We start from the raw sequence: 12,903 nt of genomic DNA, 5'->3' as shown, positions 1-12,903 counted from the left end.
GAAGCATGTACTGTAAGTGTTGAAGAGCAGTGGACCAAGAACAGGACCCTGAGGGATGCCTTGAGAAACAGGAGCTGTAGTAGATTTTGACTGACAAATATGTAGTGTTGACGGTCAGTGAGATAAGAATTGAACCAGGATAGTACAGTACCAGAAATGCTAATTACAGAGAGGCAAGAAATGAGTATGCTTTGATATCTAAGAGAACAAGAATAGTGAGGGCACCAGAGTCTGCGGCCATTAGAAGATAATTAACGAATCTATTGCGTGCAGTCTCTGTACTATGGAGTGGACGGAAACCATATTGAGAACTTTCCAGATTCAGAAACACTCAAAGTGATTGTGTGAGGCTAGATAGGATTGTAGCTAAGAGGCAACCACTTTTTCCATCAGTTTGGACAGAAAAGGGAGATTTGAAATAGGATGGTAATTTTTAAGATCAGAAGGGTCTAGGCTGGGCTTTTTTTAAAACTGGGGTGACAGCTGCAGTTTTTAGTTCTAGAGGGATAATACAAGTACTAAGAAGTCTGTTGAGGAGGGAAATAGGCACTGAAATGGCAGACAGACGTGTTTAACCAGTGCGGTGGGGGCCGGGCCTAACTGACAGGAAGTAGAATTAGGTTAACTCAGTAATTTCAGGTTGGCTAGTAGGGGCAAAGTCAGAAAATGTGCCAATCATGAGGTCAGTGAGGAAATCCTGTGGTGTGTTTGGAGAAATGATTGGAGGGAAAAGTTTGTATAGTGAATTAATTTTATTTTGAAAAAGGTGAATAAATGACTGACAGAGCTCAGCAGAATTGGAAATAACAGACACAGGTGGGTTGGTGAGTTTGTTAACAGTGGAAAAGAGTGTTTTGGTTCTGGAAGAGGCATTATTGATAAGGGAAGAAAAATATGCAGAGTGTCCAGCATTTAATGCAGATTTGTATGTCTGCATATGGTCATTGTAGGCAGATGAGTGAACAGTTAAACCAGTTTTCTTAAAGAGATGCTCAAGATGGCATCCTGCAGCTTTCAGAGTGCGAAGTTCAGGTGTAAACCAGGGAGACGAGTGAGTGGAGGGGACAAGTCTACTCTTAAGTGGGGCTTGTAAATCAAGGGCATTAGAAATGGTTGTATTGTATCTAGTGAGGATGTCAGTGGAACAGGTAAATTCAGTAATATCTGTAAAAAGGATACAGGATCAATAGATTTAATGTTGCAGTAGGTTATAATTGATTTCAGACATGACCTGGTGAGAGGGGTTTCACAACTTAGTTCAATAAATGAATGATCAGACAGTCCAGTCTGAGAGCCGAGTACACAGACATTACTTAAACCAGCAGTACAGACTAGGTCTAGAGTGTGGCCATGAGAGTGTGTAGGGAAGTCAACATGTTGTACTAAATTGAAATACTTAAACACAGACATGGGCAGCAGCGCAATCAGTATCTACATGTATGTTGAAATCACCAAGTAACAATACAGATGAACACATGGCACAAGTTAGAATTAACAGCTCATTCAGATCACTGAATAACTTAGACAAAGATTTTGGTGGGCGATACACAAGAACCACAAGCAGTGGTGATGGATCAATAACTTTAAAAACCAGGTATTCAAAGGTGCTAATCTCATGGAAGTCAATGATTTTAGTATGTAAGCTGCTGCGATAGACAGCAGCCAGACCACCACCCCTGGAAATCAGGTGAGGTTTAACCAGGCAGTTGTATCCAGGGAGAGTTAGCAGGTTCATGTGGAAATATTCATTGGGAATTTGCCATGTTTCAGTAAGCAGCAGTATATCTAGGTTTTTATCAGTTATTGTGGTGCAGAGCAGTTTGGCCTTTTCTGTAAGGGACCGACAGTTAAACAGAGCAATGGCGGGATGGAAACAGTCACGACACGTAGATCAGTTTTGGTGAGGCTGTTCGCTGTTGGTGAGCTATTATTTCTCCCACGATGAGCAGCAGGCAGCATAGAGTAATGAGTATCCATACGATTTGACCAGATAGAGGGGACAGCAGAAGCGATGAGCAGTGAGATGAGAGGTAGTGACGAGGAGATTGATGGATGTAGCGTGGCCATCGGGTAATTCCAAGCACTTTACAGAGGCTGTATGTAGCCTTATTGAGCTGGGGGGGTGGGGCAGAGGTTAAGCCGTGCAGTTGCAGCGGCAAATAGCTAAGCACCATGACAAGGACACAGCCAATCAACAAGCCTAGAGCAGCCACTCTAAGCAAGCCAGGGGCGAATGTTTTGAGTCTGAAGATGTGCATAATTAGATCAATGACAAACTGCAGTGGAAGCACAACATCACTAAGTGTTGCGCAATATAATTGCTACTGTGCACCGGAGTTGATACACTCTGTCACCATTTGTACAACACCAGCGAGACACAGAGACCTTACCAGTGATTTGAGAAGTGGGAGGTAGCCCACCACCCAAATACTGTCAACAACAGTTAAACAAGAAAGTGGAGACTCACTAACCAACTATGCGGGGAGCAGCAAAGAATCGCGGAGGTTGCCAGTCGGCGGCAGAGAGATGCACAGTTAATAGCAAGAGCAAATCCAGATGGTGAATCCAGTGGATAAATTGATGAAGAAATCCAGGGTATAGTCCAAGGTAGGTAAGAGAAGATGTATCAAAGCAAATGAGGGAGTCCAAACATTTAAACACACAGAACAAACACGAGTACCGGCGAGAAGCAGCAGCCAGGTGCGCACAGCGTTCTCTCACCGGAAGCGTTCACCGGAAACTGATAGCTTTGTGTCAGCTGTATTACATTTTGAGCGCTGTCCATCAGTTTTGAATGTGTTGTGGTGCGTGTGTGTGTGAGAGAGGGAGAGAGTGGTTTGTCAGAGTGGTAATGAGTTCAGGAGTGTGATTAAAGTGATGGAGTGTATTTTACTATGTGTTTGAGAGAGAGACAGGTTGAAAACGAAGGAGCCCTGTCTCTGTGTCTCCTATGAGGAATGACAGCCTTCTCACAGTCTGTCTCACTACACCACTGCCATCCATCTCTTATCTACAACACTGTTTTTCTTTCTACCCCAGTCATTCTCCTTTCAATCATCTCAGTCTTTCTGTCTATTTCTCTTGTACTATTTTCCAACCTGTTTGTTTCATCTTCTTTTATTCAGCCTAGATCACTCAGACAACATATTCTTCTACCGTCAGAGCCAAATGTATAATTTCCTCTAGCATACTTTAAAAATATTTTCATATTTCAAGAAGTGATTGGAGCGTTTCGAACACCTCAACCAATGATGTTTTGTGCCCTGTTGTTTGTGTTCTATCATGTTATCATATGATATAAATGTCTTCAACCGCTCTGTGAGCTGCAGGGTACAGAAGACCTACGTGAGCTTGAGTTGTCTTGAGTTTTCCAAACGCAGATTCATGTGGCGTTGTATTTTGATGTCTCGCAGATCTAAGATACTACATTCATGGAGTAGATAACGTATATGTGTGAATTTCTCTTCAAAAACCTCTCTCTCTCTCTTTATACTTGAATCCACAGAACCCTCAGGACTGCAGCAAGGCTCGTAAGCTGGTGTGTAACATCAATAAAGGTTGTGGTTATGGCTGCCAGCTGCATCATGTGGTCTACTGCTTCATGATTGCCTATGGCACACAGCGCACACTCATACTGGAGTCGCAGAATTGGCGCTATGCCACTGGCGGTTGGGAGACCGTCTTTAAACCCGTTAGTGAAACCTGTACTGATCGCACCGGGGCCTCCACCGGACACTGGTCTGGTCAGTAATGCACATTAACACTTAATTACACAGAACACACACCCGATTAAAGTGATAAAGTTCACTCAAAAATTACAATTCTGTCATCATTTACTCACAGAACACAAAATATATTTTAATGAGTATCACATTCAGCCTTTTCAATACAATGGCAGTAGATAGTGCCTCACTTTAAAGCTTAAAAAAGACCCAAAAGTATTATAAAAGTAGTCCATGCAATGCCTGCGTCATAGTCCATGTCTTCTGAAGACCTACAATAGTTTTTTGTGAAAAACATCAATGAGTCATTTCAGTGAGTATCTTGACATCTGTTGCACATTCATGAGTGCTATGAGAGAAGCTCGTTCACAGTGCCTCGCTTGTTCAAGAAAGAAAGTATGTCATACGAATGTCAAATTATGACTTGATTTTCATTTTTGGATGAACTCTTGCTTTAACAAACGCTACACCCAAACCCACACACATGCAAATAAGTCTCGTTGTATAAAGAATTACTTAGTATTTGCTTGGTAATGTTCAGAAGAGTGTTGGTTGGTCAATTGTTTTTCATACAGCAACAAAAATGTTAATCCCATATGATGTATATGAAGTAAAAAAGAATATGCAGCAGGAAATAATGTAGGGCGGATGTAGGAATTTGACTGGATTGTGAAAAGTCATTATTTAAATAATCATTAATGCTATTTAAATGCATTTGTTTATTAATTAATTTAAGAATATTATGGAATGTAGGAATTTGATTGGATTGTGAAAAGTCATTATTTAATTAATTTATTTCGATTTATTAGTTTAAATTTCTTTTAAATTAATTTTATTTATTAATTATTTACGTTATGTACAATACAAATTTATTTCTATAGAAATTTATTTAAATTGATTAGTTTAAATGTACAGTTGTGCTCAAAAGTTTGCATACCCTGGCAGAAATTGTGAATTTTTGGCATTGATGTTGAAAATATGACTGATCATGCAAAAAAACTGTTTTTTACTTAAGGATAGTGATCATATGAAGCCATTTATTATCACACAGTTGTTTGGCTCCTTTTTAAATCATAATAACAGAAATCACCCAAATGGCCCTGATCAAAAGTTTACATACCCTTGAATGTTTGGCCTTGTTACAGACACACAAGGTGACACACACAGGTTTAAATGGCAATTAAAGGTCCCCATACCTGTGGCATTGAGTTTGTTAGCTCTCACGTGGATGCACTGAGCAGGCTAGATACTGAGCCATGGGGAGCAGAAAAGAACTGTCAAAAGACCTGCGTAACAAGGTAATGGAACTTTATAAAGATGGAAAAGGATATAAAAATTCTTTTTTTTGCATGATCAGTCATATTTTCAAAATCAATGCCAAAATGTCACAATTTCTGCCAGGGTATGCAAAATTTTGAGCACAACTGTATATATGTATGTAATAATATTATGATAATTGTATCATACTGTTATTGGATAATATTATCCTTCCCCTCACCTACGGCCTTGGTTATGCCAGCAGAAAAGAAAGAGGCAGAGAAAGTTATTAAATTTTGATGATAGATTTTGAAAACAAATTTGTTTTTGCTTTACAATACAATGTACAATTATGAATTGTGTGCAGTAAATCACAAGAAGGATTTAGTACATTTATTAGTACAGTAAATGTTTAAAATTCTGATTTCATGCTGTTTTGCAATTTGATTTCAATTAATTTTTTGGACATTTTTAATAAAATAAATAAAATGGACACTTTTATATAGCAGGCCTCTGTTTGAATCACTAACTCTCGGTATGAGGCAGGCTAATAGGCTGAATCCAGTGAGCCTGCTGTGCCTCTTAAAAGGAAAGCCAAGGGGAAGGAGAGACTGCCTTTAAAACATGAAAGAAATTACCTCAAAACAAAGTAGCACTTTGCCGTCACTCTCTTTCTCCTTTCTTCCTTTCCTCCCAGAGGACAGAATCTCTCTTCGTTTTGCCCTAAAGGCTGAGTTTCCTGCACTACATGGACCAGTGTGATAGGGATGGAGACATAGCGAGCAATATCAAAAACGCTATTCCAGCTTACACAATAACTCAGACATTAAAGAAGTGTTTAATTTATGTGCCACTAAATGGCAATTGCAAAAATTATAACCCGAACACTCCCCAACTTTTCCATTGATTGGACAAACAGATGGTCCCAGTATCCCAGATGGTACATAACCCTGATAATACTCCTAGCCCTGACACACACGGGGTCAAAGGGCAGACAAAATCCAGCAGGATAATTCTGTTGTCACTGAGAGAAAGTGCTCCAACATCGCACATTGAAACGCACACCATTAAAATAAATCAGTCATGTCAGTGGCACACAGACATCATTAATTAAAATGAATAGTGATAAAAGATCTCTTGCTGCTCTAACGAGGATGAGAGAGTTATTTTTGTTTATCAGTGCAATGAGGGGTGCTGGGTCGGAAAAACCCTTTCCCCATGCAAAGAGCCTGACAGCAAGGTTATATAAGAACAGCTAGGGAGTTTCTCGAATACTTCTTTGTGTGAGAAATGCCTTTTAAAATGTAATATGTAATGCCGCAAATAGGAATAATTTAAACCCAGTGCACTCAAGTTCACCAGTGCACTTTTTATTTTGTGTCTCTGTAAAGGCTTTTGCTGAACATTTTCCTTGATAATATTTTTTATTTTTTTATTACTACTTATAAGATTTTGCCCTTTTTTTGGCTAAATGGTTAGGTTTTTAAGGACACTATCATTATAATTTGGCCAACAACCAAAGTTATCATACAGTTTTACCATTTTTTAAAGTATTTTTAATTTTTTTAGTCTAGTTCCAGTTTTCCAAAGAAACCCTTTTTTATCTGCTTCCAGTATTTTCCAAATCATACTGATGTCAATAATAATAATAATAATAAAACAGTATTTTTTTTGGCCAATATTGATACGGTCACCAGGTCAAGCATGTGAATACAAATACTTCTGGCTAGACAGACTGTGTCTTGTTTGGAAGGCTGCGTCCTCCGGAGGTCACATTTCTCGGCCGCATACGTCATCGAGGCTGTCTTGTTTAATAAAAGCGAGTAGGACACTTTGAATGCAGCCTTCGAATGCGACCTTCTTTCATGGGAATTCGGAGGATGCATGAGGTGTATCCTTCGTGGGCACTCACAACCAACAATTCTTTGCTTCAGCGGAAATGTCTAAAAACAATTACGCCAATTTGCCCGTAAATATGATGTTCAAACGCAAGGAATGTTAATTCCCAACTTGAAGTACCTCAGTAGATGGGTGCAGAGTATATAATATGTATAATTATATTAATATATAATTAAAATAAAGTATTAGACTAAACATACACCTGTAAAATGTATTTCCTTTTCTCTTTACATTATAACTCTCCTAAAATGTACCTCATACATTCCCGTCCAGAGGGACTTCGTTCCCTTCTCACTCAAAGCGTTCACGCTTGTTAAAGAGTGGCGTGCTGTCATAGCAACCATGTTACATTCCATTTCTGTTTGTCCTATGAAGGCCGTCTCATTTAAATGAGATTTGTTTAAAGGAGGACACTCGGTATACTGCAGTCCTACCTAGCATGCAGCCTTCGAAACGAGACACAGCCATCGTCACACATTTTGTATTCTGAAATGCGTTACCTGATTGCATTTTTTAGCATTGCCACAAGGAGCACTATAGCGGACATTAGTGTAAACTTTTATTCTTTTATGTCGAAAGCTGCCATATTGAAATACATTTTACTTAAATTTAGTTAAACTGTCAACTAGGGCTGCACGAAAATCATAATTGTCGATAATTGCCCTTGATATTGTAATCGTGATTATTAATGTTGATTAAAATATTAAATTACCATGACGTCACAAAGTAAGCAACCATGAGGTTTTTCAGAGTAGAAGATTTCAATGGTGGATATGAGCTGCGCTCCAGTTTCATTTAAGCATCTTTTAAGTATTATATTGTATTGCATTTTATATTGTAATAATGTTTGTTAAGGTAAGGCAAATAAAAATTATTTTAAATTGATATCTATGGTTTCGAATAAATTACATTATTGCTAAATTACTGCTTAAATTATTAGTCCACGTACAGTAAATAATATGGCATGATCAGTATTCAAACTTATTAACAGCCGATTTAAATCGACCAAGTTACTGCGTTCAGCAAGCCCTTTGGTGGCGAGACAGGGGACCATTCATCCCCTTAGATCTTCAATGGTGATCTTGTTCATGTCATTTTTGGCCTCAGTGGTTGCACTTTGGAAATTAAAAACAGTCATTTGCAATCGGAGTTTGTGCGATTCGTGAAAATGTTAAATCTACTAATACCAGCTGCTTGGCAAATGGGTCTTATTAGAGCAGACGCAATAACAATGACGGTGATTCCTGAAATATGCTGTTTATGCCATATTCTTTATGTTGGCTACACCTAAAAAAAAAAACACACTTAGAATAGTTAAGCTGAATTACTTTTATTGCTATTTTGTACAAATCAAATTCAAATTGGCCTTCTTATTAACATGACAAAACTGTTACTACATTTTTAATAAACTGTACACAGAAATAGAGCAACGCGACAAACTCTCCCATTACATTGACTGCTGTCACTCACTGCAGATTTACACTGTATGAGACCTACATTACGATGCAAGCTCAAGTTCTGCACTTTCTTGAATGCTCTCATTAAAAACAAAGCTGTCTAATCATCATAATAAATAATTTACACCGCATCTATGCCTTGATTATAACGGGAGCATTTTAGTTTTGTTGTGTTGCTCATTTGCAGTGTATTTAACATTTACGTTCAAAGCGAGCTGTGCAATATGCAATGAATCCAAAATAATTCCAAAGTCCTTTTCGCTCTTGTTCTACAGCTTCTTTTCGAGTGTCAGGTGGTGTTTCTTCAGTATTAATTTTTGTGTGCCATGCGAACAGAGATGGAACATAAAGCAAGCATCTGGGCATTCAGACGGTTTAAAACTTGCGCATTAGGATCAGTTGTCATTACAGATAGGATGGAGGACTAATCTAAGCGGCTCTGATTGGCCGTTGCTGTTTCATTGCTCAATGGACATGTTAGATATTGGTTAGAATACTCAACCACTGCAAAAACACGTCGTAAATAGAAACCATTGATGCAAGAGGAGCAGACTTAAATTGAACGCTGTAATCGTCAGTTTTCACGATGACATAATCGTGGCAGCCGTAATCGCAATCGCGATTAGTTTTTCAATTAGTTGTGCAGCCCTACTGTCAACATGTTTATTGCTAGCTACCTGAATAACAACATATCCGGTTTAATGGCACAGACATTTGAAAGTAACTCTGTCACCTCCTTGAGTACTGAGGTTTGTTTCCGCTATAGTAGCGCACTTAGTAGAATGCACTTCATTTATGCAAAACAGAACTACATGCTTTAATGTATGGGCAAAGCATTTGCATCTGTGTTTACCTACTTGTGTAGAGTATGTCTCTTTCTCTCTTCCTCTCCTGCTATCTTGTTCTCAACCCACACACTGTATTCTGTGTAAGCAACTCCTCCATCAGGCTTTATTTTCTTGCTAATTGCAAATTTATCTTATATTGAAAAAGCATTTTGGGTCCATTTACAGCCTATACTGCAATATTTCATTTCTCCAATACTATTCTCTTTCTTTCCTGCTCATTGTCTTGTGTGTGTGTGTGTGTGTGTTTGTCTGTAGGTGAAGCTAACGATCGAGACGTTCAGGTCATTGAGTTGCCCATTGTAGACAGCCTGCACCCTCGCCCCCCGTACCTGCCCCTGGCCATCCCTGAAGACCTGGCAGACCGTCTGCAGAGGCTTCATGGAGACCCGCCAGTGTGGTGGGTGTCTCAGTTCGTCAAGTACCTGATCCGCCCTCAGGCCTGGCTGACGAAGGAAATGCAAGAGGCCACCACCAAAATGGGCTTCAAGCACCCCATTATAGGGTAAAACATGCATTTCCATGAAACCGCTCAGACATTATTTATTTCACTGTCTTATGTTAGTGGTGCTGGCTAAGGCAACAGACTTGCATTGAAAGAGGGACCAGAGCCAAATCTTGCGACCAGAATAACATAGAGACTTGGGGGATGGACTCTCTTCACTTAAGGCCAGTAAAAAAAACAGCTGCAGTAGCAACCACCAAGATCACCCATGGCCCATGATCCATGTTTTTATGGCCCGCGTGATGTTATCATAAGAATTCATTTTAAACTGTCAGTTTTATCAAGCATTTAGGGTAATTCTCACAGGGTTCGCACAAGGTCCTTGAAGTGCTTAAATTTAGCTTTTAGAAATTTAAGTACTGGAATACCTGGAAAATCGGCATGTTTTGTTGAAAAGTGCTTGAATTGAACATTTCTATACATTTAGCATGCCTTAGAAATGCATTAATTTTAATATATTTTAATTATATTAATATATATTGCGATATCCCCCACTCACAGCACACATATTTAAACCGCCCAAGATTGGAAGAAGCCATGTGACCGACATGAAAAGTAACCAATCACAGCTCATTTTGATTTTTACGTGATGTGTGAGGTGGGTAAAAAACAAAGGTCTGTGCTTTGAGTTGTTCCCAAATGTCAATATGGATACACACATCTCTACAGATCGCACATAAGACAACATTTTGATCTAGGTGACAAAAATGTCTGTCATTAGCCCATAGCCAGTGACACAGAGATACTTTCATTACGCGTTGTATCGCATGAACACATACTCTGAAGGAAATTTACCTCATGGATTGGCTGATTGGAATATCACCATCGCATTAGTTTGAGGCCTGATATGCCATAGTTACATTTACACTGCATTTAATGAGGTCAACTCTGATTTTGGTTAAAATTGACCACAGACTGTTTTCACAAGATTCTCCCTTTTAACGCATAAGACTCTTTATTAGAGGTGTGTCCCGGTGTCCTGACAGTTCTCTAACAAATTTAATATGTCCCGGTTTCAGCTGGTAGTCTCACTGATTTTTTTTCTTCTAAAATTAAAAATCCTCATTTCCTTCTTGCTATTGTCTCTAGTATCATTTGCAGTGAAGAGAAGCATTTTTGTTGAGTATTTCGTTAACTTGATGATACATTCATTCTAGTCTTCATCAAATTCGCCGAGTTCGAGGCGTCTGCCATGACCACGACACGCCTTGAGACCTGTTCTAGGGGATCCAAGGGCTGAAAGTCTGACGGCACTGTGGCGTCATGGTCACACACCGGGTGCCGTGGCGCCATGCCCACCTCGGGACTCAAGTCTGTAGCCAGTGCCGAAGCGGTCTCATATGCATCAACCTGAGGGGGAGAACCGCCACCGAGGATGCCATATGCCCCAGGAGCCTCTGAAATTGTTTCATTGGCGCTGCAACCTTCTGCCTGAAGTTCTTCAGGCAGAAGTTTGGACAACTGGACTCACCGGGCCCGGGCAGGGTGGTTCGCGGCAAGGCAGAGCAGGCGCCCCACCTGGAAGACAGCCCAGGGGGGATGTGCTGCTCCGCAAGCCTGCAAAGGTGGCTGGTGACTTGGGCGGGCAAGCGGCCCCAGAGACCAGCACACTTACCTGTTCGCCGGCTGTCTCTCGACGGAGAACGAGGGAACAGGAAGAGCTTGCGTTCGCCTGATTGACCGGAAAGACTTCTAGCGCCTGGCTGTTGCGAGTGCGCTGGCCCAGGGAATGAGGAAACTGCTTTTTTTATTGACCATGTGGGTGCCGAGGCACAGAGGGCACTCGGCGATGTTATACTCACCACGCGCTGGCCCAGGGTGATGATGGGGCTGGAGAGATGGCTTGGGCCAGACTGGTCAGGAGTAGTCGCCTCATTCCTGGGCAGGCCATGTCAGGACCGCCTCGAAGCCCGTCTGGGGTTCTTGGGGGGCGGCTGATGGGCAGGTGGAGCCGACTTCCCACTACGGGGATGGGAGGATCTTTTTGTCTGAAGCGCGCGAGCTCCGATGGTACAGGAGCCAGGGCCGGCACTGCAGGGGAACGGCTCTGGTGAGATGCAGACGGGGTGTGGGACCTCGGTGGCCTGAAGGCGGCCGGGTCGCGCTGCGGCAGGATGTTTCTTTGCCTCGCTCTGCTTCCTCACTGTCGAGAACTGATGGGCAAAATCCTCGCCAAAAAGCCCCCCTTTGGAGATGGGAACATCAATGAAGCGGACTTTCTTGGTGTCTCGCATCTCTGCAAGGTTGAGCCACAGGTACCACTCTTGGACCACAGGCGGACCTGCAGGATGGCCATGGCATGCAGGGTGGAAGCGGTTTGACCCGGGGCCTTGTATGCCTTCGTCATTAAAGAGGAAGAGAACTTACAGGCCTTAGAAGGGAGCCTTGGTCGGTCGCGCCAGGTGGCTGCGCTCTGCGGGCAAGCACGGCTGCCATCTCAGCATCCACCTCATCCTGTGCTCTACTGCCCGTGGGCGGGAGCTCAGAAGATTCGTCCGCTTCCGATAGCAGAAGCCCACCCTCCGATTCCGTGACCGAAAACTCATCCTCGTTGCGAGCTGTGAACGACACATTAAACCCATCCTGAGGCAGACCGCCTGCATCGCTCGACAGCTTGTCCAGACAGAATGAGCGTGCTGGGGGATGGGAGGTCCGCGGGGGCTGATCCGGCAGAAACGCTCCCATGTCCACATCCAGATCGCCCGTGGTGCTTGCCGAACCGGCCAGCTGAGCGTCAGCCCAGGACAGACCAGGTTGGGGAGCAGCCGCAGTGGCTCCTTGCTTAACGAAGAAGGAAGTGAGCCGCGACCACAACGTTCTCATGGATATGTTCTCGCAATGAGAACACAACCCTTCCATGAAAGCCGCCTCGGCGTTCCCCAGACACTCGAGGCAGATTTCATGGGTATCCGGAGGGGAGAGATAACAGCCACATCCAGTTGTGCAAACGCGGAAGGACATCTTTTAAAAAGACGGCAAGCATTTGCGCGAGCTCTTTTAGAAGGAAGATCTACTCTTTCTTGAATACACTCTTTTAGCACCTGCAGACTCAGGCTGCCGAAGCACCCAGGGGAAGCACAGCACTCAACCGTGCAAGGGTGACCGCTGATATGCGGCGTAAAAATCCAGCAGCGTAGCAAGAGGTGAGAGGACGAACACACACACACATGCATTCGGCTCCGAAGAAAAAATCTGAATTAGTGATGCACGCCATATCC

At 42.1% G+C, this 12,903-nt stretch overlaps 1 protein-coding gene across 2 annotated transcripts in view; it reads left to right on the top strand.

Moving 5' to 3' along the window:
• The window catches only part of LOC127455140 (alpha-(1,6)-fucosyltransferase-like), a 185,795-nt gene that overhangs the window by 161,838 nt on the left and 11,054 nt on the right, over positions 1 to 12,903 (top strand). For both annotated transcript variants that reach the window (XM_051722753.1, XM_051722756.1), the window contains exons 7-8: positions 3,506 to 3,743; positions 9,439 to 9,685. In XM_051722753.1, coding sequence (XP_051578713.1) covers positions 3,506 to 3,743; positions 9,439 to 9,685 — 485 coding nt within the window. The remainder of the gene's footprint in view (positions 1 to 3,505; positions 3,744 to 9,438; positions 9,686 to 12,903) is intronic.

Source organism: Myxocyprinus asiaticus, chromosome 17 (assembly GCF_019703515.2).
Source record: "Myxocyprinus asiaticus isolate MX2 ecotype Aquarium Trade chromosome 17, UBuf_Myxa_2, whole genome shotgun sequence".
Classification (NCBI taxonomy): domain Eukaryota; kingdom Metazoa; phylum Chordata; class Actinopteri; order Cypriniformes; family Catostomidae; genus Myxocyprinus; species Myxocyprinus asiaticus.
Note: the sequence above shows the minus strand (reverse complement) of the source record. Positions and strands in the feature narration are given on the sequence as shown.